The sequence below is a fragment of the Podarcis erhardii genome (genome assembly GCF_964252035.2).
Source record: "Podarcis erhardii genome assembly, chromosome: 3".
In the NCBI taxonomy this organism is placed as follows: domain Eukaryota; kingdom Metazoa; phylum Chordata; class Lepidosauria; order Squamata; family Lacertidae; genus Podarcis; species Podarcis erhardii.
Genome location: NC_138507.1, coordinates 99,830,237 through 99,854,698, shown reverse-complemented (window position 1 = coordinate 99,854,698; position 24,462 = coordinate 99,830,237). Strand labels below are relative to the sequence as shown.

Sequence of the window (24,462 nt, the reverse complement as noted above, 5' to 3'; positions counted from 1 at the left end):
CAGTGTAGTGTAAAGAATGTTCTTTGGGGATAAAATAATACATTTTAATGTAGTTCTTTTTATTTTTGTAAAGAAAACTTTGCCTGTTACGGCTTAATTGCACCTGAACTGCATGTGGTTTAACTTCAGGGTGTAATTTTATTCAGGTTTGCACTAAAATGTTTAATTTCATACGATGATGTGCCATGGTGTTTTTTCTTTCTTTCTTTTCCCCCTTTCCTTTTTGTTTCTTTGGAGGGGGCATGAATCCCAGTTAGTTCATGAGAGCACTATGTACTATATAGAAATATTTCAGCTTTTTCTTAAATCGACAGACTATTGTATTTGTAAAATCAAAGGGATCCAACGTAACGCTGCCACAGAACAGTATTTTATACTTTTGATAAGATGTACTTTGCTGATTTTTTTCCCTTGTTAACGTGACAAAAGAATTCTTTTAAATAAATTAATCTTCATTTGAAATATGTAGCATTTTTTAAAAGTTGGGATGTTTATCTAAGTTTCCTGTACCAAAATGGGCGCCCAAACTTAGAGGTAGTGCTCCGCTACATACGTGAGAAAGAATCGGCGTGTGCATAACTGCCACACTAACATTTCAGTCATTTCCAGAGGAGTATCTGTGTTTGTCTCATGTACCAAAAACAAGAGACTTGTGACGCTGTAAAGATTTGACATATTTATTGTGGCATGAAGTTTTGTGGGCTATAGCCCACTTCATCACATGCCTGAAGTTCATATTAAATTTGTTGACGGTTGCATCCAGCTAACGTTGTGAACACATTTGAGCATTATTTAGTTGTTCATCTCCCTCCCCCTCCACCCCAGCACACATTTGAATTAGAGCAGAGTAGTCCACACCCATAGGTATTTGTGGAGCAATTTCAGTCTTTACTGGTCATCCAAGTAGGTGTTGCTTTTTGTCTTTGACCTTGGGGGAAGGATCAAGATCAGTATTGTTGCTGCTTTAAAAATAATACAGTGGTACCTCGGGTTAAGTACTTAATTTGTTCCAGAGGTCCGTTCTTAACCTGAAACTGTTCTTAACCTGAAGCACCACTTTAGCTAATGGGGCTTCCTGCTGCTGCCGTGCCGCCAGAGCACAATTTCTGTTCTCATCGTGAAGCAAAGTTCTTAACCCAAGGTACTATTTCTGGGTTAGCAGAGTCTGTAACCTGAAGCGTATGTAACCCGAGGTACCACTGTAATAATAATAATAATAATAATAATAATAATAATAATAATAATAATAATGTGTTATTTGAGGGTAACATCGTGTTGACAACACAAATGCAAGGAGCTGCAAACCATAGTGTGGTTCTGTGCAGATTAGACCTGCTGAAATTAACCGGCCTCTGTCATGTCCATTAATTTCAGTGGGTGTGACTAAAGCATACAACATTAAACAATGCTACAAAACTCATGTCTTTAACAGCCTTTTAAAGTACTATTTAACAATCCTGCTTGTGTGTACAAAAGGGTGGGGTGGGGTGGGGGTGGTTTTGTTTGGTAAAGAAAATGTTTCTTTATTAAAGCCTTTATCAAGGCAGCGTTAAGTAGCAACTGTTCTGAAAGATGGAGATCATCATAAGCCGTAATAAACTTAACTCCACCCCAATCTGCAACCAGACAGAAGTTAAATCCTGGAGTACGTTACATAGCTGTACATATTATTAGGCGCCAGGCAAAAACTTTCCTCTTCTCCCAGACCTTTGGCTAAATTTAAAAAATCTGTGGCCTTTTAAACGGGCAAGAGGGGGAGTTATTGTTTTGTTTATTGTGTTATGTGGTGTCGTGTGTTTATACAGTAAGCAGTCCTGTGATCCGCGGATGAAAGGTGGTATAGAAATTTAATGAATAATAGTAACAAATTCTTCAGGATCCCCATCTTCCCCTCTCAGCTCAGCATTGTGGCTAGAACCCAGAGCTGCAGCGCAAGGTTTCTCTCCGAATGCCATTTACACTTCATTTATGAACCACTGACTATGCCGGTAGGGTTTTTGCGAACAGGGATGGCAACCTCCGTCTTTCCCATCTGCTGTTGGACTACAACTCCCATCATCCTTGATGCTGAGGTTGATGGGAATTGTAGTTCCAAAACGCAATTCATCCTCAAGACTCTGGAATAGGGACATTAACCATTCTTTCACAATATTAAGGGAAATTTTAGATGGTTTTGTTTTTTCCTTCCTGGAGCAGGGAGAATTTGCAGGTCATTAAGATAATGATGATGATGTTGAATAAAATGCCGCAATTCTTAAAATAAAATTGTAATAATCAAATTTTCCCCACACTGGAAGATCTGCTTCTACTTCCCTTTTTCTAGCCCTGGTAGTTATTGGTTACATTGCTGCCAAAGGCACTGCAGCAATAATGAGCAGCTGCAGCTTTTGCCTCTCTAGCGAGAAAGTCGAAAGACCTGGGGAGGAACTTTTGCTGTTTACGCCTCTATGGTTTCTTCGGCTAGAGAACTCTATGATTACCTGTATCCCAGGGCCATAGAGATCGACGCCGCCGCTCAGCCCCTACAGGAAGTTGAGCTCTATGATGTCATGGCCGTAGGAAGTTGCTTGAGGAAGGGCAAGATGGCGGCGTGGAGGGGAATGAGCTTCTTGTGCCGGCTGTGGAAGGTGATTGTGGCGTCTCTAGGGGCAGGGTTCGGCTGAGCAGCGAGGAGGCTCCCCGGGGCGGTATAAGTTAATGTCTAGGCCGCTAAATATAGGGTGATAATCTTAAAAAGCCGACGTCGGAGCTGCCTTTGGATAATATATATCTGAGCGGGAGGGATGTGTCAGGAGAGGCAGGCTGGCGAAGATGGTCACCTCAGAGCTGGGCTTTTATATCTCGCCGCCACCTTTCCTGTGGGAAGGACCACCTCAGCGACGGGTCTGCTCCCGCAGGATTTTATCCCTTCCCCACCACAGGGGCCCGTGAGAAAGTGTCATACGTTGATATCGTTTGCTGTGGTGTGATGGTTTTTCTGTAAGCTGCATTGGAAAGATTAGCATTCCGAGGTTACTGCAGCTGTAATAAATGGCAATGCATGCTGTAAATACATATGTGCAAACTAGGAGACCCGGGTTCAAATGCCTACTGAGCCACAAAATTCACACAGTGACCTTGGGCCAGACACTGCCAACCTACCCTACTTTGCAGTCTTTCGAGTCTTTGCAATGGAAAATTGTTAAAAGCTTTTACTGGCGATAGCTCTATGTTATTGGAATTATTAAACACTAAAGCAACGGTCTGTTGCTTAAATGGTGATCTCTGAAACCCTTTGAGTAGCTTTGCCATTCATCTCAGTTGACATAGTAAACAAGAGAAAAAAATAGTCATTGTCACTTTCGCCTTAGTAAGTCTCCAGCACCTTTATCTGTCTTTTATCAGGCAACATTTGAAGAGGTTTCCCCGGTGACCACCTTCACCCTGGAAAAATACCTATTTGCTGTGGTTTTGCCTGGCTTTTCTCATATGTTTTAGAATGCATAGCACTCCCAGAATCCCAGTGGCAAACTTTATTGGTGGCTGCTTATGGACTGATGTATCTCATGGATGCTTCCATGTCATTGCAGCCTGGTAAGGGAAGTAGCTATGCTATTGCCCTTTCCCCCTCCTGTTGCATTGCTGCCATTTACAGCTTTTACTACATCAGGTTTGGTATCTACTGCTAAGAAATCCCAAAAGCAGCCAGGAGGCAATGAGTGGGAAATCCTGTGCTTATGAGGGGGCAGGTTTGGCCTCAGCTGATGAGCAGCAGCCCATTTAAACATGAAGGCCTTGAAGGGGAATTGGGATTGTGTGTAGGAGATCCAGTTACGACAGTTACAGAATACGTGAGGAATCTAGAAAGAATGGATGTGATAAGTTTGTAATTGTGGACTGCCTTTTGTATGAATAATGTTCTATATAAAGTCTCCTTTCTCATCAACTGCCCACTTTTTCTAATGTATTTTAGATGGGGGTGGGCATCTAGGCATTTATTTTCTTATTTGACTAAATAAAGCTGGAAAGCTGAAGTAGCTGACCAACAATGTAGCAACATTGCTATCTTAACATACCAATCCTATATTATGTTCTTAGGGACCAGAGGCTTGCCTTTTAACCAGAAGAGTTCCACTAAAGCAATGTAGCTTTCTTCAGTAAGTTTATCACTTCCAGCTAAATTCTTAAAACACTCATTTTCTTATATTGCACCTGTTGTGATATTATCACACACACCCCTTTTTCCTATTTCAGCAACAATCACTTGATGTGGTTTCAGTTTTCAGGCGTGCACACCAATATTCAGCAGCCCAAGGAAAAACCCCTGGTAAGTCTTGAGTTTTGAACTTCTTATATCTTGCTAGCAACTAATAAAATGTTCTGAAAAATATTGACCTCGAGATTGGGAGTACAGGTACTTTACAACTTATGCATATTGAACTTGTGCACATTCAGCTTTACATACTTGGCAAATTAAGAATAAATAAAAGGGGATGGAAAGCGGGTGGGCATCCTGAAAACAAAATACATTGGTTTTCCCACCTGCCATTTATTCCTATGTGTTTTGGCTATGTGCAATTTTGGCTTTATGCGCTATCCCCAGAATGTAACCCCCATGTAAGTTCAAAGTCATCTTTATACAGTGGTACTTAGGTACTTGAACTGCTGGGCTCCCGAACAAATTGGCTCCCGAACACCGCAAACCTGGAAGTGTTCCTGTTTTGCAAACATTTTTCGGAAGCCGAACGTCAGACGCAGCTTCCACTTGAGTGCAGGAAGCTCCGGCAGCCAATTGGAAGCCGCACCTTGGTTTTTGAATGGTTTCATGAGTCGAATGGACTCCTGGAAGAACCAAGGTACCACTGTATAAGGTTTAAACAATGTTGGGGCACAAAAAATGCATATAACAACTTAATTTGAACTCAATGATATAAAACAAGACTTTACTGAACCATGCATTAAGGCTGCTAAGCCTTAAAATATGAGTGCTTCTTTGCTTATTTCTCATTGTTTTTACATCCAGGTATCTGTTTCAGATGAACCAGACGTGTTATATAAGAAACTGGCTGTTTTGGTGAAAGGTCATGACAGAATGGTGTTGGACAGTTATGAGTATTTCATGGTGCTTGCAGCTAAAGAACTTGGTATCTCCATAGAAAAAGTGTAAGTACAATTATCCATTGTAGTTACTCAGTAATTCTAGAATCTCATTTTCTAATTGGTCCAACCAATTATCCAACTATAGCTGGATAATTGTAGATAAAAGACTTAGCAAAATTGCATCTTAGCTTAATGCTTTCAAATCTAATGGTTTCATTGACATTTGAAAAACAAGAGAGAATGCATAAAGCACACTAAAACTGTTTTATTGATTGGAAAGAATCCAGGATATCAAATTACTACCCTTATATAATTTTGAGGGCAAGTGTGGTGCAGTGGTTAGAGACAAGGGTCTGTGAGATTAAAGTTCAAAATCCTCATTCAGCTATAAAGTTCACTGGTTGACCTTCAGCCAACCACATCACAGAGTTGTTGTAAGGATAAAATATGGAGGGCTGAACCACATATGACAGTTTGAACTCATTGGAGTTAAGATGGGATATAACTGTAGTCATAAACAGACAGTTGGGCTTATTGATTCTAACTTTGGAATATGGACTATTAGATAATTTGCTTAAGGACTAGTAAATTATGCAAGACACTTTCTTGCAATTTTTTTTAAATTTTTTTATTGGTTTTTCATTTTAAAACAAACAAAACAAACAAACACATACACACATATATTTTTCATATCCTCCTTTTCATAAACCTTCTTTCATGGACTTCCCCATACCTCCCCCTCTCTGCATCCTTATTTTGCAATTTTTCAGCAACCCCTTAGTCCAATTATATTTATAACTTATTTTTTCTCAATTTCATCTTAATTCATCAAACAGTTTCAGCTGCAATTCTGCATCTTCCTTCCCCTTAACATTTTAGCACTCATCAATTTTACAACAGTTCTTAAGGTAAACTTTAAATTTCCTCCAATCTTCCTCCGCCGTCTCTTTCTCTTGGTCACGGATTCTGCCGGTCATTTCTGCCAGTCCCATAAAGTCGATCACTTTCGTCTGCCATTCTTCCAGTGTGGGTAGTTCTTGCGTCTTCCAATACTTTGCTAGTAGTATCCTTGCTGCTGTGGTAGCGTACATAAAAAAAGTCCTGTCCTTTCTTGTCACCAGTTGGCCAACCATGCCCAAGAGGAATGCCTCTGGTTTCTTATGAAAAGTGCATTTAAGTACCTTCTTAATTTCATTATAAATCATTTCCCAGAAGGCTTTAATCTTTGGGCAGGTCCACCAAAGGTGAAAAAAGGTACCTTCAGTTTCATTACATTTCCAGCATTTATTATTGGGCAAATGATAGATCTTTGCAAGCTTGACTGGGGTCATGTACCACCTATAAATCATTTTCATAATGTTTTCTCTTAAGGCATTACATGCCGTAAATTTAATACCGGTGGTCCATAACTGTTCCCAGTCCGCAAACATAATGTCATGACCGATGTCCTGTGCCCATTTAATCATAGCTGATTTGACTGTCTCATCTATTGTGTTCCACTTCAGCAACAAATTATACATTCTTGATAAATTCTTAGTATTGGATTCTAGCAGTTCTGTTTCTAATTTAGATATCTCCACCTGGAAGCCAATTTTCCTGTCTTGTTTAAAGGTCTCCATTATTTGATAATAGTGGAGCCAATCTCTTACCATGGACTTTATTTCTTCAAATCTCTTTAATTTAAATTTACCACTTTCTTGTTCTAAGATTTCAGAATATTTTGGCCAATTAGATTCCATATTAAGTTTCTTCACTTCTTTAGCCTCCATTGGTGATAACCACCTAGGAGTTTTGTTTTCCAGCAAATCTTTACATCGAGTCCAGACATTGTATAATGCTTTCCTAACCACATGATTTTTAAAACCTTTATGAGCTTTAACCTTGTCATACCATATGTAAGCGTGCCAACCAAACCTATTGTCAAACCCTTCCAAATCCAAAATATCAGTATTCTCAAGAAGTAGCCAATCCTTCAACCAGCAGAAAGCTGCTGCTTCGTAATAAAGTCTTAAATCCGGCAGGGCAAACCCCCCTCTATCTTTTGCATCAGTTAATATCTTAAATTTTATTCTGGGCTTTTTGCCCTGCCGGACAAATCTAGATATATCTTTCTGCCACTTCTTGAAACAATCTAGTTTATCCACAATCTGTAATGTCTGAAACAAAAATAACATTCTTGGCAAAACATTCATTTTGATCACAGCAATTCGACCTAACAAGGAAAGCTTCAATTTCGACCATATTTCTAGATCTTTCTTTACCTCTGTCCAACATTTATCATAATTGTCCTTAAATAAATTAACATTTTTAGATGTCATGTTAATCCCCAAATATTTCACTTTCTTAGCCACCATCAACCCAGTTTCACTTTGGAACTTCTCCCTTTCACCATTTGTTTCAGGACTTTAGTTTTTTGTTTATTCAGTTTAAATCCTGCAACCTGGCCAAAGAATTGAATTAGTTCTAAAACTCTTTTTGTGCTAGTGTCTGGCTCTTGTAAAGTCAATACGAGGTCATCTGCAAATGCCTTTAATTTGTACTGTCTGGCTCCCACTTTCTTGCAAATTTACAGTCCAGAAGTACAACATCTTGTGGCTGCTGTTGCTAACAAATCTATCATATTGAACAACAGTTCAATGTTTCTGAAGGTAGAAGTAACCTTGTGTTTTAGGCAATGCATATTTACTCAAAAGTATGATTTTAACTAGCAGTATTACTGTTAAGATTTTTTATAAAAAAAGTTTGTCATATTTAAACTGTTGACAAAAGTTCTTGAAGTCAGCAAGAGTTTTGCCACTGACTTTAGTTTAATGAGGTTTTCCCTTGCCCATTTCCATGACCCCCCCCCCAAAAAAAACCTTAGGTTACGTGCATCTCTTTGCATACAGCCACAAAGGCCAATCAGTTGAGCTGGAGGCTCAGTTGTTTCTCTCCCTGCTCCCCACTGCTTGCCAGGCAGCTTCATTATTGACAGCTGTCAGTGGAGTGGCTGTAATTTCAGAAATAAATGAATATACTAAAATGACCAATGATTCTATGAAAACTACTGTATCTCTTAGAGAAGAACCTCCAAAGAAGATAGAACGATTCACACTTCTAAAATCAGTGCACATATTCAAGAAGCACAGAGTTCAGTATGAAATGAGGACGCATTACCGCCACGTGCAGGTGAGTGAAGAGCTGTATGTTTAAATAAGAGACGTGCTTAGCAAACAGATTAACATTTTTATTATTATTCAGGAAATAACAGCTGTCTACCCTCTCTTTCATCATACACATGCATATACATACTTGTGTGTAAAACATTAAGCATAATAGGTGGTGAATAGCTTGAGAGCCATATCCAAGCCTCTAATGTTTTGACCTAGAATGGTCATAACAGTGGTATCTATTTTGGTCCAAGTAGGGCTGCAGAAGCTGGGGAAAAGTAAGCCAGATACAGCCTACAGATGGTTTCCTTTAGCACATGTCTTACTAATTGCTATGTGAAAACTAAAATACTGTTTTGGTTTCAGTTAAAGCATTTAACCGGCAGCACAGCCAATGTTTACTTGGAATACATTCAACGAAACCTTCCTGAAGGGGTTGCTATGGAAGTTAAAAAGGTATTAGTTAACTTTGTTCTTGCTTCTGTAGTATAAACTCTTCGTTTTATCATTTATCGGACAAAATGGGATTTTTGCCACTTGGTAGCCTATCTGCATGTCATACATGTGTTGAATTTTCGGAATAGGATTCATATAAGTATCACAGAAATGTGCTAGGATTGTTCTAGCATAAAAATGGCTGTTGCACATGCATGATTTGTTTAACCTCATTTTTTGATGCTTTCTTTTTAGACAAGACTAGAAAGACTTCCTGAACATATCCAGAGACCTGTCTGGGACACACTGCCTCAAGTAGAAGAATCAACAAGTAAATCCTAAATGCCTGGTCTGAAGATCCCTCCCCGCCCCCCGAGTTGAAATTAAATGTAACAATGTCATTCTGTTAGAGAAATATACTATTTCTTAAACGGATTTGTAATGAACTAGTTTTTAATGAGCCTGCTTTTCGACCAGATTAATTCTCAAAAAAACACTCATGTTTCGGAAGAGATTGTGGACAACAGACACTTGACAGAAGTTGTGTTATCTGTTGTTTGTGTATCATGTCTTGCTGTTCAGTGGATGCTCAGGTTGCAAACGTGATCTGTGTGGGAGGCACGTTCGCAACCTGCAGCACCGCGTCTGCGCACACGCGGGTTGCGACTTGGAGCTTGTGTGCATGTGCAACCGCCGAAACCTGAAAAACCGCAACCTGAAGCGTCTGTAACCCAAGGTATGACTGTACATGGAAAAAAGGTTTAAAATTATGCTACTGACACTGTTGCTTATAATCAGAATATTTACTTCAATATGAACAGCATAATATAAAGTGGCCCTTAGCAGAGTACTGTTGAATTTGTAAACCATCTGCAACCAACTGTATTAGTAACCTGTATTTCTTTCTATATAACTCTTAGAAAAGGTGTTAACAGAATACAATGGTACCTTGGAAGTTGAACAGAATCTGTTCCAGAAGTCCGTTTTGACTTCCAAAACTTTTGGAAACCGAGGCACAGCTTCCGGTTGGCTGCAGGAAGCTCCTGCAGCCAATCGGAAGCCACAGAACCAGCGTTGGATGTTTGGGTTCCAAAGAACATTCGCAAACCGGAACACTCACTTCCAGGTTTGTGGCGTTCAGGAGCCAAAATGTTCGACTCACAAGGCGTTTGGGATCCAAGGTACGACTGTATTTTGTTCACAATAGGGATCTTCTTATAAGAGTCACTGTGTGCTACATTCACAGCACACGAAATTAGCTGTGGACAGGCACTGTGATTCATGAAAGAAGCCTGAAGCAGCCTCATGTTAGTGTTTAAACAATCATAGAAATATGTCCTGCTTCTCTGCAAAAAACACTGGGCAACTGTAGATGTATAGTGAAATCCTGTGTCTACTCAGAAGACAGAGTTCAATGTGGCTTACTCCAAGATGATTAAATCAAGGTTGCAGTCCTATAGAGACATGGTTCAATTGCTTCGACTGAAGGGAAAAAAAATCCCCTCAATTTCAGTGCAAAGGTGGTGCTTTTATCTTCATCTTCTTTATTACGAAATGGACATTAATTGTAGTAAATAAAAAAATACCCTGTTAACCTGTTAGTTAATAGGCGCCAAATTCCCAAGTACTTAATGTGTAATAACCACTTCTAAAAAGAAAAGTGACCGCTTTTTTGAAAACGAGATGAGAACTAGTCAGCTTGAGATGCAAAATGCCTAACTGCTTGAGACAGAGCTTCGATTCCACACGGCCAAGGATGATTTTGCAGGATTTATGACTTTCCTCAATTGCTGTTAGTTCTGATCCATAATGTCAGCTATTCTTGGAGAATTGGGCATACTGCTCAAACAGTAATCTTAAGCTGATTTTTCCTTCTTAGCTTTTTTGTTGTTGTTGCTAAAGAGGAAGCATAAGACCAAGCTGTGCCAAAGAGCTTGTCTCAATTAGGCCAGCCCTGAGCAGATGCTAATCTCCCACATATAGCTTACTAATAACCACAGGATGTTTAGGAAACAATCAAAAGCCTACAGAAATATTTTTAATTGGGGCACAAGCCAATCTGTTTCTCCCATAAACACACTTAATAATTTGATATGTTAATCTGCACCCCCACCCCAAATATCTCAATCGCCCAGCAACTATATTTTTGTTTTACAAATCAGTGAAATCACTGTTTGCTAAAGCATTTCGATCTCTTGGAACCAAACCCAGAATGCTCTAACCCCATAGTAGTTATTGGCATTCCTGGAAAAAATATGCACCAACCTATGAACAAGCTTTATTTAACATACCAATTTCCATAAAGGACTGCATTGTTAGTCTCACTCAGGGGTTTTTTTTAAATTAAAAATTTTGTTTTTTTAAAATACGCAAAATGGATAATTTTGAGAACTGTATCTCTCCCCTTTTTCTGTTTAGCTCAGGGAAACAAGTTCTTTTTTTCATTATTGCTTTGAGCAACATTTGAATAGTATTCTTTCTTTACTGAAAGTGTTTCAAAGAAAGTTGTCTTCCTAAGAAAAAGAAAATCACAAATAGCCAACACTTTCCTAGGTATAGGCTATCTCTTAGCAACTAGACTCAAGGTAGCTAGGATACAGAAAATACAAAGGGAAAAAGGTTTCTACTCTGCCAGAGCACAAAAAAGATGCCTGATACAGGGATTGGTCCGTACATGATCCTACTGCTATAAAGGCAATGAGTGTCTAGCTAGGTATCTATTTGTACTGAGAGCTCCCCATGTGGTTTGGCTCTCAAGAAACTACAGCAGGGAGACTGAATTACCAGTCATGTTTAGTTAATGGTGGGGTTACCCCATATTGATAACAGAATTGATAACAGAAAGTTAAAAGTGCTACATATCTTCTCAGCAGCAATAATAGTGCCAGGGCAAAATAAGCCAGCTATGTATCTTGTGCCAGTTTAACAGGAGCTCCATTGGACCTAAGCAAACCATCTGACATAAGCAGCTTGAGTGCAAGAGAAGATGAATAGGGCCATAGACAAGAGCATAATGTCATCTTGAGTAGCAGTTGTTCATTTAAAGGGGTTTGTTCGGTAGGAATAGATGCTGGATTTTATTCAAATACAACTAGGATTATTCTGTAGACCTATTCATCCAATTCATCTCAGGTCAGACAGGAAACTTTATATCCACCACTGCGAGTTGCAGCATGGAAGAAAGCATGCAGTGAATAATGTATATATTCATATGAGCCATTTCCTTCTTTCCAATGAGGCTAGACAGAAGAGTAGTGTTTATGTACTGTATACACCTTGTAAATACTTCCATCACACAACAATCACAGTGCTTACTTTATTAGTTTCTCATTCATTGACCACAAAATACATTTTTGTCATTAAAATGAGTTGATCTTGGGATATAATTTATTGCAATAGACAAAACATTCCTAATATATTACACACACCCCTTGGCTCAAGCTTGAATCAAGATCAGACTACTGTGAAAGATTTATCTACCGTGTTTCTCTCAAGGTCTGTGAAATGGTCCCTATGGAAAAAAATTGAGTTAAATGTACTTGCAGAGTTACTGACAAGGGGAATAATTCAGCAGGAATTTCCTCTGCAAAGACCCCATTGAAATTAACAGGATCAGTGCAAAAATACCAAAGATGAGAGATCTATCAATGACTATTCTTCCTGGTAACAGAAACAGTATCTCTGAACGCTGGGTCCCTGGGGCAACCTACCACATTCATGCTCTGCTTATGGTTCTTAAAACATCCAGATTGCGGCTAAAATAACAATACAATGGCCTTTCTAAATAGGGCAATAGACTCTCAGAGCATCTTACAAAAGCTTCTCACAATACAATTCAAGTATAGTATCAGAAACATAAATACCATGGAATTGAATCTGGACTAATTCTGCAATCCTATATAAATCCAGTGGGACTAACCTCTGAATAAACAAGTGTAAGATTAGTGTTAGTTAGCTTAATTTAGTAATGAGTAAGTCTGAATAATCTTATACATGCCTATTCAGGCTGGGTTTGTTTTTTTTAAGTGATACAACAAATAGGGGTGGGAGGAAGATGATTATAAATTATGTGTTCAAACATCAAAATGTTGTCAATTGGCCTTACTCCCAGGTAAGTCTGGATTCAGCAAATGATGCTAAGATAATTCAAGTAGCGTGTTTTGCCCTCATCCTTGCTTTGTCTTTACTAGTGTCAGCCTTTGACCATCATGTACAACATCATGACCAACAATTCCCACTGAGGACTTCTTAAGTTAGGGAAGGAGAGCCAAGCAGGTTGAACTTGCTTGGCCAATGATGAAGGCATGTGTTGCTCCTATTAGGACCATGTTTCCATCATTTCACTTTGCATCAGAGCATTATTACAGTTTATACAGGCACTAGACACTAGCTCTTTCTGCACTCAGGTGCAATTCAGTGCAAGTAGAATTTTATCAAAAGGAGCAGGGAACCTCAACCTAATATTCCTGAAAAGTTAAAATAGCTGCACTCTATGAAAACTGATACACTGTTTTGCAGGCTGTTAAGTTCACATCTGCAATGGATGTCCCCACAGAAATATAGAAGAAAGGTCAGAAAAACAGTTTCACTGTCAAACCATCATCATCATCATCATTTTTTTGAAAGAGGGCAATAATGAAAGCAAGTGTTACCTTAACAATAGACTTGAAATCTTCCTGCAGAGTAGTATGCTTATACACAATTCAGATGGCTGCAGCAACTTTAATATACTAGAAAGGACAATTAATTCTCAGTCTATACAAACATTTTGCGATTGCAAGCTTCCAAACTGATTGCTTCTCCATGAACATTAAAAATCAGAAATATGTTAAGTCAGCCTGCTACTGTATTTTAAATTTCTGAACAGTAATCTCATGCAGCTTATAGTAAAAGAAAGGAAAAAGAAAAGAGGAATTCCAAGCCCCAGATCTTTAGTGCTGAATGGGATTAAGAGACAACTGAGGTATTACACCTCTGAAATGGGGTGCAAACAGAGGGCAATGCAAAGCTGACTATGTAACAGCATCAAAGCTGTTCCATTCCCCTTCCATCCCTCAGCTATGCCAGCCTGAACTGGTGTACTAACAGAGAACACCCACACCACCTACCCTGGTTGGCATGAGCTAGCAGGACTTGGGATGTAGTGGTAGATATGCCATACCTTATCATTTTGGATTGCTCTGCCCATCATTTAGGTGAATTGCCATACTAGAGCACTAGAAGTGTTTGCGTTCTCTCTTATGCTTGGGTTCATTTTCTCTCCATATCAACAGATAAAATTCAGCAATATATTCCTGCTACTAAATGTACAGGCTAGTACTGATTTACTGACTACTATCAAAGCAGCTTTGCTTGCTCATTACTCTTGTCAGCAGTTGGTATAGAATAATATAGAAGACTGAACATACTAATCCTTTTCTCCTTGCATTTTGAAACACATGGAGAACAGCAAATACTAGTTCAGTTTAAGGGGGGAAATCAAGGGCATGTGGTTCCTTTAACAAGATGGGCCACACTCAGTGGTATTTGCAAGCAGAATGCCAGCTTCAGTTTCTGGAAGCACCAAGTTACAGCTATCTCAGAAAACAAGGCTGGGGAAAATCTTAGGAGATCAATGGTCAGTAAGAACAGACATTACTAGGCTGGATCAGCAGGAAACCTATGAGGCCCTTTGGGTTAAGCCACACGGACTTGCCCTACATGCAGTCTCAAGTGTGGGTTAGGTAAAGATGCATCTGTGCCAAAAGTGGGTTTGCAAGCGCCTGCAAAGCCCACCTTTTGCAAGCCCCAATAATAAGCATGGCGCTTGAACCACACAGCCAAAAACAGGTCATCTGACATCATGAGGTCAGGTGACTGACAGATGGCCAACCCCACCCACCTCACAAAGTGGATCTATTATGTGTCTCTGTGTTGCAGAGATAAGGCTATAGCCTGGTAGCTAGATCATTCCCCACCCCTGGACTAGACAGAGGAATATTCCAATTCAGTGTAAACATGGCTTTATATGTTCAAATGTTATTCCAAGTAACAGAATTTGTGTATTGCTTAGTAATTTCTGACAGTAACCTTTTCGGTAAAGATCTGCATAAAGCCCAGCTTCATTGGACACATGCCTGGTTGACCCACCACCTTGTGCTTGGCAACTCGGTTTCTCCAACTGAACCTGATGAATCCCTTTTGTATGACTGGGTTGCACTAGGAGGTAACTCTGTATATTGGCCGCTAATGTTCTGAGTGAAACAGAATCGAGACTGTGTGTTGTGTATGTGCCCCACTTCAGACATGAATCAAACTCGGATGAATGTGCACTTCACTCAAAGAAAAAGAAAGTGAGTGGGGAAAATGTTTAAATACTGTCTCACCTCAAGGCCTTGATGAAAGCTCTCCCAAAGGTCTGCATGCCATCTCCCACTGGCCTCAAAGGGTGACTATGTTACCCTTCAGAAGATAACAACAGCATCATTCTTTCACCATTGGGCAACATTAGATTACTTTTTTAAAAGTTGCAGTCAATACTGTGTTTTTAAACCAACATAATGAACCAACACAAAGTCAAAACAAAGCATCGTTGCAGTATAATGATTTAACCAAATGAATAGAATAGAGTATTTTCTAATATACACAGCTGATTTTTTTTCACTTTTAAAGAATAAGTTGTGAAGGCTAAATATTAGCTTTTGTGATTTATTGGGAACGTTGAGGTTCTGATCAAGTATCAATCTAAGTTGGGTTTTTGTTTTGATTTATCAAAGCTAAGGTTAATACATTTTGTTAAGATACCAATTAACTGGAAGCCAAGTGTTAAGAGTAGAATATAGACATCTATATATGCTTTCATACCTCAATTTATTGCTTTTCTTCATTTTTTTAAAACTTTGCTTGTAGACTTTGGACCCAGTGTAGGAACTGCTTAAGTTAAAAAGTCCCAAACTGCACCAGACTGGTAAAAAAAGTTTCTATTCAGCCCTCAGCGCAGAAGAACACAGACCGTATTAATGAATGTAAATTTACTGACTGTGATCATCCTTGACATTAAACAGCACTGTTTCAGAATTTTACAATTTTATCTGTCATTTTAACAAGCAAAAAAAGATTTACATGTTCCATTTTTGTTAAGTTTTTCTAGTGCACAACAAAATCAAATCTAAAGTGATTGTGTAATGTACAGAAATCTGTCATTTAAAACAATATGCACACTGCGGATTTTAATATAGCCTTTCATTTTATGTTTTTGATAACATCACCAGTTGTAATTATACAATAGGTCAAATGTTAAGCCATATACTACACGTAGTTATTACATGCTAGAAATTTAAACACCAAGGTCAAGCTGAGTAACAGAAACAGTAATTAAAAATTTAAACAAAGTCCATAAACTTCTGTTCATTTGTAATTTTTTTTTTTTTCTTAAATTAACATCCACAGTTTCTTTTATCCATTACATTTTGTGCATTGCTTATATTTCCCCACATGATACAGAATAATTGCCCCTTTGATGAATTTATTGTTACCACATGTAAGTGCGTTTGAAACCAGAGTTCACAAGATTTAGAACAAACAAATACATGTTACTGAAACAGATCAAGATGTATTTCCAAAAAAAAGAGCTGCACACAATTTAATTGAATTAAGTTAAAGCTTGACCTATTCTTAAGATATGTTTCTTTTAATTTTTAGTGTGCAGATGCCAAGGTCCACAAACAACAGGCTTCAAAAGGATATGCTTGAAAGTGTCCAAGGAGTCACAGGTCTTTAGGATATTTTAAAAAAATATATGGCTTTTACCAACTTGGTGCATAAGGGCTGCTGGAAAAATATGGAATATCAAGCATTCTGTTATTTTCTTTGCCTTCTTTAATGCTTTATAGGCAATTCTTAGTCCAGCCATTTCAAATGGTCTTAAGGTAAAAAGGATGTATCCCAGTTACTGAATTTAAAGAATAAGCCTCTTTAATAGTATCTGCCACCTGGCGGCCCAGGCCATCTCTGGCCCCGCCCAGGTGGCGGAAGAGGTGGTGCACCGGGTCCACTGGGAAAGCTGCATAAAAGGATAAAATCATAATTGTTTTTTCCCTTCTCAAAAGAGTTACTTTTTAAAAACAACAGACTTAAAACCCTACATTACAATTTGGGAGTATGCTTCCAACATGCATATTTAGAAAGCTTCCAATGTGGTTAAATATTATGCTAACGATAAGTTCCGATTTTTTAAGTCTCTACGTGATAAGCCTCGTTCTGAATACTTAACCTTCCTTAAGTTTTAAACATTGTTACATAAAATTCTTTAAGTGTAAAGTAAAATGAGCTAAAAAAGGGAGTGGGAAAGGAATCTTACCTGCTTGGAGGTGGGAAACGGCCTCGTGGCCATGGCGGCATCCCTCTGCCTCTGGGGGGAGGAGGAGGTATTCCTCTGAAGCCCATTGGTCCAGGTGGTGGGGGAGGTGGAGGTGGGGGAGGAAGCTCAAAACTGCAGAGACAGACCCAACTGACCATCATCATATGACTACTAACCCAGTTATATATCATGTAACTATTAGTTTTGTTTTCCCTGCTTCAGACAGGCATTTTCTTTAAATAATAATAAAAACATACTGTATTTCTCAGTCTATAAGACACCCTAATGTATAAGACGCCTCCTATTTAAGAAAATGGGGGGAGATGGCCCCCGCGTATAAGACACCCCCCCCCCAATTTTGGACATTTTAAGGGGAAAAACCTAGTATTATACACAGAAAAATATGGTGATTTTTATTAGAATTTGCTCATTCATTCAGTTTACATTCTGCCATTCCTCCCAAAGGAGCCCAGGACAGCAATCATATCGATAATAAAACATGTTTTTTAATCTAAAAATTGTGCTTTCAGAGTTGCCAGGAATAGTTGCCTGTTTTAAAAGATTTTCTCCAAATTTCAGGTGAGTGTGGGTTCACAATGAATAAAAATTTTATACACACACACACACACACACATATATATATATATATATGGGGGGGGGAGGAGGTAATTTCTTCTTGTATGTACAGGAGTGCTTGATCTAACTCAGTAGCTCTCAGTCCTAGACTTTCACTGTCTGATTAGCATCAGCTTTCTTGAAGTATATTTTACAACCCCAAATCTTTCCAAAGAAGCACTCCTGATATTGAGCCACATACTGTACAACCTTTCGGTTGCATAATTTAGATTCCAAAAAAACATCAATTGCAGTGTCATCTCCTCAGTGGAAAATCCCCAAAACTGATCTCCAGCTCTTGAAACTTTTTTTTTTCTTTGTGGGCCCTCACACAACCAATTTTATGGAATTTGACAAGAAAACAGGAATTTTGCAGGACTTCCGGGTTAGCACGAACGCGAATGGCGGATTCCCTCCGAGCTCCGGAGGGAATCGGCTCCGTTGAGGACGGGTCTTGCCGCGCCGGCGACGCGGGGACCCTCAGAAACCGCAGGCGCGGATGCCTGCGGACCTGGTGACTCAGTGGGCACCTTAAGCGCCCCCCCAACTCATGAAGAGCCTTTTTAAAGGCTACGAAGGGGTACGGAGGGCGGCGTGGTGCTGTGAGTAGATCGCTGCCTCAGTGGAGTGAAGCCGCGAGCCATGACCGGAGAGCGCTAACTTTCTTCCTGAAATCTGGACTGTAAAACAAGCTACCCGTGAGTAGAAGGGAATTTGGACTTAAAATTTTTTGACTTTGAATTTGGTACGACCGGGGGATGTGCTAAAGGGAAGTCCGCACCCCGCTATCTACAAACAATCTAAAGCAAGGATCGGAGAACTAAGGTGGAAAATTGCTGTCTGATCAGGGAAAAAAAGATCTTTCCATGAATCTGACAGGTGAAGATTTTGTGCTGGAGAGAAAGGGAGGAATTTTGGAACTTTTAATGTAACCCCCCCCCCCTGAACCCGGGGGCGTCTTGCCGGAGGGAAAAAGAACAAAGTTTGACAGCTGTCAAAGGAGCTGTCAAACGAGCAGCCAAACTTAAAATCTTGCTATCTAATAACTCTCTCTTTTAAAAGTGATACATTTGAAATGAGATGGTTGGAAACAAAGTAGTAAATAAATGACAAAGTAACAGACTGTTGGAAAGGACTATCGAGCAATTGGAATCCCCCTAGGGGGGACCAGAGGCACTACAATGGCTGCAGAGGGAAAATTACTGGCAGAAATAGAAAAAATGTTTTTTCTCGTGGGAATTTTACAAGAGCAGACTACGGCTATGAGCAAAGTACTCATGACCTTGAATCCCAAAACAAACAATTCTGCCGAATGTATAAACGACATGCCTGAAAAAGAATCTGCAGCCGAGCCACAAGGAGGGATGGAAAGGAAAGGAGAAAGGGAGACAGTTCAAGTGGAAAATATCAACCAACTAAATACCAACCAAAAGCCTATACTGACAGAAAGTAAAGAAGAAGACCCTTGGATTACAACTCTGCAAAAGATGAGAAAGATGAAGAAGGAAGCCCCTGGATTACTTGGAACACTGGAACTTAAAAGAATAAAGAAACATGACCGAGACTTTCTTCTTAAGCATGGGCCTGACTTTCAGAAACAACAGTTTTTAAACTTTTTGGATGGAAGAAAACTTGATGTGACTGTGATAGAACTGTTTCGAGAACCGAAGACCAACAAAAAAGACTACCAACAAAACTGGCAGAGAGAGACTAACAGGGAATTAAGGGCCTCGGATGTGAGGAATCCGGGCTAGGAACTCTTTTTGGGGATGCTTCTCTGGGGACGGAAGCCGGGGTAGGGAGGGAGGGGAGAACAAAAACTTTTAAAACTTTATAATCATTTATCAGGCCAAATGGATTTACAAGTAATATTAAAGGGAGAAATTCATGGGGAGGGAAATGGGGTCGACCTTAGGAAAAAGAGAATTAGAAAGTGAAAAGTTAAATGTTTTTAAGTAAAATGTTTTTCCTTTTTTTTTTTTATAATAATAATAATAAGATGTGTAAGATAATGGATAGGAACTTGCTAAAATAATTATTGAAATTGGGATGTAGGAAGAGGGGGTGGGGGGAAGTCAGAGAAAGAGGGTAATGAAAGTAAGGGTATGAAATTACATACGTGTTTGTCTGTGTCTTTTTGTGTATGTATGTCTTTAAAAAATGTGAAAACCTAATAAAAATTTATATAAAAAAAGAAAAAAAAAGAAAACAGGAATTTTGCTTGCAGAAAGCCCCAAATTCTGCAACTAATGCAAATTGCATATATAAAACATATGGCTAGGTGAATCAACCCCAAGCATAGCCCTAACTAACCCAAAACTACAGTCACTGTTTTTAAATATATTTGCACTGTCAACCTCAATACTAACCATGGTGGGGGTGGCAGAAAAGGCACTCTCATCATTCCTCTCCGAGGCAGAGATGGCGAGAAGAGAGGTCCGCCTCGTCCTCCTCTTCGCCCTCTTACATCTGAATATGGGCGCATTCTTCCCATTCCACGTCTACAAAAACAAGAACTTTCCAGCACCAATCTAAAAGCATAAGCAACTCAGCAAATCTTAATAAAGAGACAAAAGTCCAGGTTTGCAAATGTGCAGACTCCTGGAAAAGAGCTTGAGGCCATTTTGGTCCTTTCCGGTCCCTTTCGCTCCTAAGCCATGTGTGAGGTAAGTCAAGGTCTGGCTTATCTTATCTTCTGAACAAAAGCTCATGATTAAGTTCTAACCACGTTCTTGGTTACAGCTCTACATATGAAGCTGCCTTATTCCATAACCGAGGGTCAGGAATAAGAGGGGCTCCAGTCCAGTGACATCTGGATGACCCCATTTTGGCTACACCCTGAATGGCAGTCACATTCCGGAGTTTCAGAAGGAGCCTTTCCCAAGCCCTACTTGGAAATGCTGGAAGCTGGACCTGTGACCATCTGCAAGCAAGTGCAACACTCATTTCAGTAGGGGAAACGTACCTGCATGCACACCCCTTTAAGCCTGCAAAACCATCACAATTTGAACTGCAACTGTGTATTAAAGCTTTGCCAGTTATGAAGTTTGCACCCTGAAGTTAATGTGTACAACATTACACAATAAGTAAATAATGTACATTAGGTAAAAAAATGAAAGATTACCTTATCGGCCCAAAGCCATTCAGTGATCTGCCTCGCATTTTCCCTCTGGTATAGCCTCTGCCACCTCGGCCTCTTCCCCGACCTCTTGGGCCTCTGAGCATAACGAAGGAGAACATATGAAATTCTGACCACTTTTTTGTTGTTGTAAGAACCACGGACAAGTTACTATGGCTAGGGGTGCCAACAGGATTTTGCAGGTCCACACTGTATGTAAATTAGGCCCTCTGCCCCACCCATAAAAGAGAACACAAATTTGCATCAACCTTGCAGATATTTTGTGTCATATGGAAAGCTGTATCCTCCTTTAGCAAGGGTCAAAAATAACCTGTGGGCCACACAGAACTAACTAACAAGACCGATGAAGTTCTTTGCAGAATTGCATTTCCATACTAGAAGTCTTAACCCACTGAATTTGTGATTTCCTCATAGCTGTGGCACATGAGCCTGCTTTCCCTTCCTAAACCATGCACAGAAGCAGAGTTTCATTGGCTGTCAACCTAGGTTTGCCATATGTCAGGAATTTCCAAGACATACTGTATATGGAATACTGCAAATATATGGAAAACCTGGAAGTATGGCAGCCCATGTTGGCAGTGCAGTTTTTCCATAAAACTAGCTCAGAAAAGGCTCACAGATTTGCCCCCACCCTCCCCAAAAAGAAAAAAGCTCAACAACTTTTCTTTCCGGATTTTCAATTCAAAATATGGCAACCCTATGTCACTCAAAATCTTTCATCAATTGATCTTACCTGGGAATGCTGCATTGTGCCTAGTACCAGTCATGCTCAGAGTAGATCCACTGACAGTAATAGAGTTAACTTCAGTGAATTAATTTCTATCAGTCTACTCAAAGTAAAATTTAGTTGGATACAACCCACTATGTTAGTACATGACCTAGGGCACTTAGTCTCAGATTACATATATGTAAAAATATACACAAACCCAATGGAAGGGGGGATGACTGCTTACAATCCCAGTACATATGTACTTGCAACTCAGGATAACACTTAATGCAGCTGATGAACATGAAAATATACATATATGTTAAGGTGGTATTCAACCAAATTTATTCAGAGTAGACTCATTGAAATTAATGAACACAACCAAGTTATTTCTATGAATTTCATTAGAACTACTCTAAGAAAAACTTAGCTGAATACCACCCTTCAAGATGCCATAAGACTCTTTCTAGTTTTTATAAAACATTTTTCATTGTTTAAATATGACATTTAACAACAGCAGCAACTTAGGAATTATGTCTCACCTTTTTTTTGTTTCAGTCACTTGTATGTTTTCTGGAGCAGATTCAGGCTGATCCATTAGGTCTTCAGCTCCTTCTTCCATCTATTAGAAATGCTGGAAGGGAAAATAAAGTCATGTTTCAACATAAAAGTTTAAGAATCGAATTTCCCCTTATGTAATTTTGGAGGTTTCCAGCAGAGTCTGTTAAAAATAGTTACCAACAATTATACACCATCTTATTGATACAAAGAGAAATATCAAAGCAAGTCTTCTAGATAATCTTACCCAAGTCTGTGCCTTGTACCATACGATGCAACTATGAATACAGTTTCAAAATGAAGATGTCACAAATAGGCAAATGCAAGGCTGCTGGGCCAACAGCAGGGGTGGGGAACTGGATCCAGCCAACCAGAGGGCCATCCCTCCACAGGCCACTTTAATTGGTGGGCACCCCTGCCCACCTATCAATCAATCACAGGACATGGTATGATGTCCGGTGATTCTATCTGTAGATTCAGTCAGATCTTTCCTTGCAGCCACAGCTTGAAATCAATTGCAGTGCAGATAGGCAAAACGGCTTGGTTTTTTTCTTGTAAAGGAAGAATCAGAAACACAAACTTTGCAACATCTGCTACTTGAACTTTCCTAAATCTGACATCATATATGAACTCAGATGCAAGAAAGGTGGATGTCACTGGCCTGGTCAACCCTGAGGCTAGGGAGACATAATGAGACTCATGAGCCACTTTACATTGGCCAACAGGAAAATTCCACCACCACTCTCAGTGAACGCATGGAAAGGTACTGTGTAGGCACTACTATTGGTAACACAGAATCAGAAAACAATAGTCCCCTATCAGAGAAGAGGGGAACATGAACCACACATCTCTCTTTTAAGAAATTATTCTTTGCATTCTATTAAGTATTGCTCAAAGATGGCATGTATCATGAAACTGACTAGCACAGTAGTAGTACAAGAGGGTAGGAAAGTGGAAAATGGAGTTTATTCATTATATATTAAAACAATAAAGCTTTATGCTTTGTTCAAGACAATTTAAAGGTACTTTGTTGTTGTTTAGCAAAGTTTAAAACAGATTACTTAGATTTCTTGTTGTTAGGGATATAGCAGAAGTGGTGGGCTTGCAGGATTCCTATCAGCAGAGGTCGGCACTTTTGGTTACCCTAAAATTTTTCATTCCAGTGGTCACTACAAGAATTCTCTAACCAAGAACAAGTTTGTGGTTTCCTCATTCCCTCCGCATCCCTTTTTCTTTTTGTGCCATTTATTTTCAATTAAAAGTCTGACATTTCTAAGCTGCTCTGGAAGCCTTTTCTCAGCCGAAGAGCTGGCCAAAGGGGTTTTAAATAAAGTATGTTGCATATTTTGCAGTATTTTATATTATACAGTATATCTATATGACCTTTTTTGTATAACTTGCTGTAAACCTCTGATTGATGTTTCAAACTAATCCCTCCCCAATCAGTCTGGCTCTGTCGATCTGTTGTTTAACTTCATCAGGCGGATATTTTAGTTCTAAAAAGGTTTGCTGTAGATCTTTTAGGTGAGTCTCTGTCTGTAAGGTTGGAACAGATGCGGCTGTAACGTAGGGCCTGGCTATATACAACGGATTGTTTGGTATGTTTGGGATGGTAGCTAGAAGCAGGTAGATCTGTTTGTCGGTCAGTTTTGGTTTACGGTATAAGGTGGTGTCTCTACGCCCATCCTGTATTTTTAGAGTAGTGTCCAAAAATTCTGGCCGGTTCCCCTGAGGGAAAAGACGCAGCAGGATCAGGCCTTTTATGCCTGACCCAGCGAGGCGACGGTTATACAGTATATGCTCCAGGCGCTCGGAGAAGAAAACGAGGACGGAGCCGAAGCCGCGGAGCGAGGGAGGACTTACCCGGCTCGACGCTTTGCCAAACGGCTGACAGAAACAACGTCGCGGCCGCGCCGAAAGGGGTGGGAGGAGAAAGCCGCCTCTCCTCCTCTCGTCTCTCTCGGGTTCGGCCCACAAACAAAACGCTTTTCAAAATGGCGCCTCGGCAAAGTCTCAGGAGAGGGAGCGAGCCGCGAAGCCACGCCCCCAGAAGCAGGAGGAGGAGCCCGGGGAGAAGGGCGGGGCTTAGTTTCGGCAAGCAGCTGCCGCGGCTAGGCCCCGCCTTCTCTACGTCCAAGTTGCGTCTGCGGCCGGGCTGCGATTGCCGCAAAGGATTCTGGGCGCTGTAGTCCGCCCCCTCACGGAGTTACAATCCCCAGCGAGGCTCAAGGAACCCTAGAACTGTCTCAAGAATACGTGTATTAAAGAAAGCATTCAACGAACCGGGGTTGGGGGCGGGAATAACCGATATGGGCTGCGATTCTAAACACATTTACTTGCCAGCAAGTTCACTGGGACCCCATGAAACTTCTGCGTAAGGTGTAAAAAAAACCCCTAACTATAAGCCCTTACAGGCAAGGTAACTTACTTGGCTCTAGGAGGA

The 24,462-nt window shown here is 39.9% G+C and overlaps 1 protein-coding gene and 1 long non-coding RNA gene across 7 annotated transcripts; one reads left to right on the top strand and one right to left on the bottom strand.

Moving 5' to 3' along the window:
- Nucleotides 1-2,432: 2,432 nt before the first annotated feature.
- MRPS10 (mitochondrial ribosomal protein S10) lies at nucleotides 2,433-9,098 on the top strand. The gene is made up of 7 exons (XM_081855023.1): nucleotides 2,433-2,627; nucleotides 4,078-4,136; nucleotides 4,234-4,306; nucleotides 5,003-5,142; nucleotides 8,139-8,247; nucleotides 8,595-8,684; nucleotides 8,919-9,098. Exons 1-7 carry the CDS (start codon nucleotides 2,448-2,450, stop codon nucleotides 9,003-9,005), a joined length of 738 nt encoding a protein of 245 aa, XP_081711149.1. The 5' UTR covers nucleotides 2,433-2,447; the 3' UTR covers nucleotides 9,006-9,098.
- Nucleotides 9,099-9,247: 149 nt separating this feature from the next.
- On the bottom strand, nucleotides 9,248-24,435 carry LOC309338024. Of its 6 annotated transcripts, XR_014154583.1 has the most exons (8): nucleotides 23,883-24,435; nucleotides 22,004-22,095; nucleotides 20,741-20,833; nucleotides 19,986-20,117; nucleotides 17,002-17,133; nucleotides 15,029-16,704; nucleotides 13,316-13,393; nucleotides 9,248-12,174 (listed from the first exon to the last, which is right to left on the bottom strand). It is a non-coding gene; the product is annotated as an uncharacterized lncRNA (long non-coding RNA). The 6 variants fall into 6 exon arrangements; XR_014154582.1 differs by having other exon boundaries at nucleotides 13,316-16,704; XR_014154584.1 differs by lacking the exon at nucleotides 9,248-12,174 and having other exon boundaries at nucleotides 12,719-13,393.
- Between the last annotated feature and the right edge of the window lie 27 nt (nucleotides 24,436-24,462).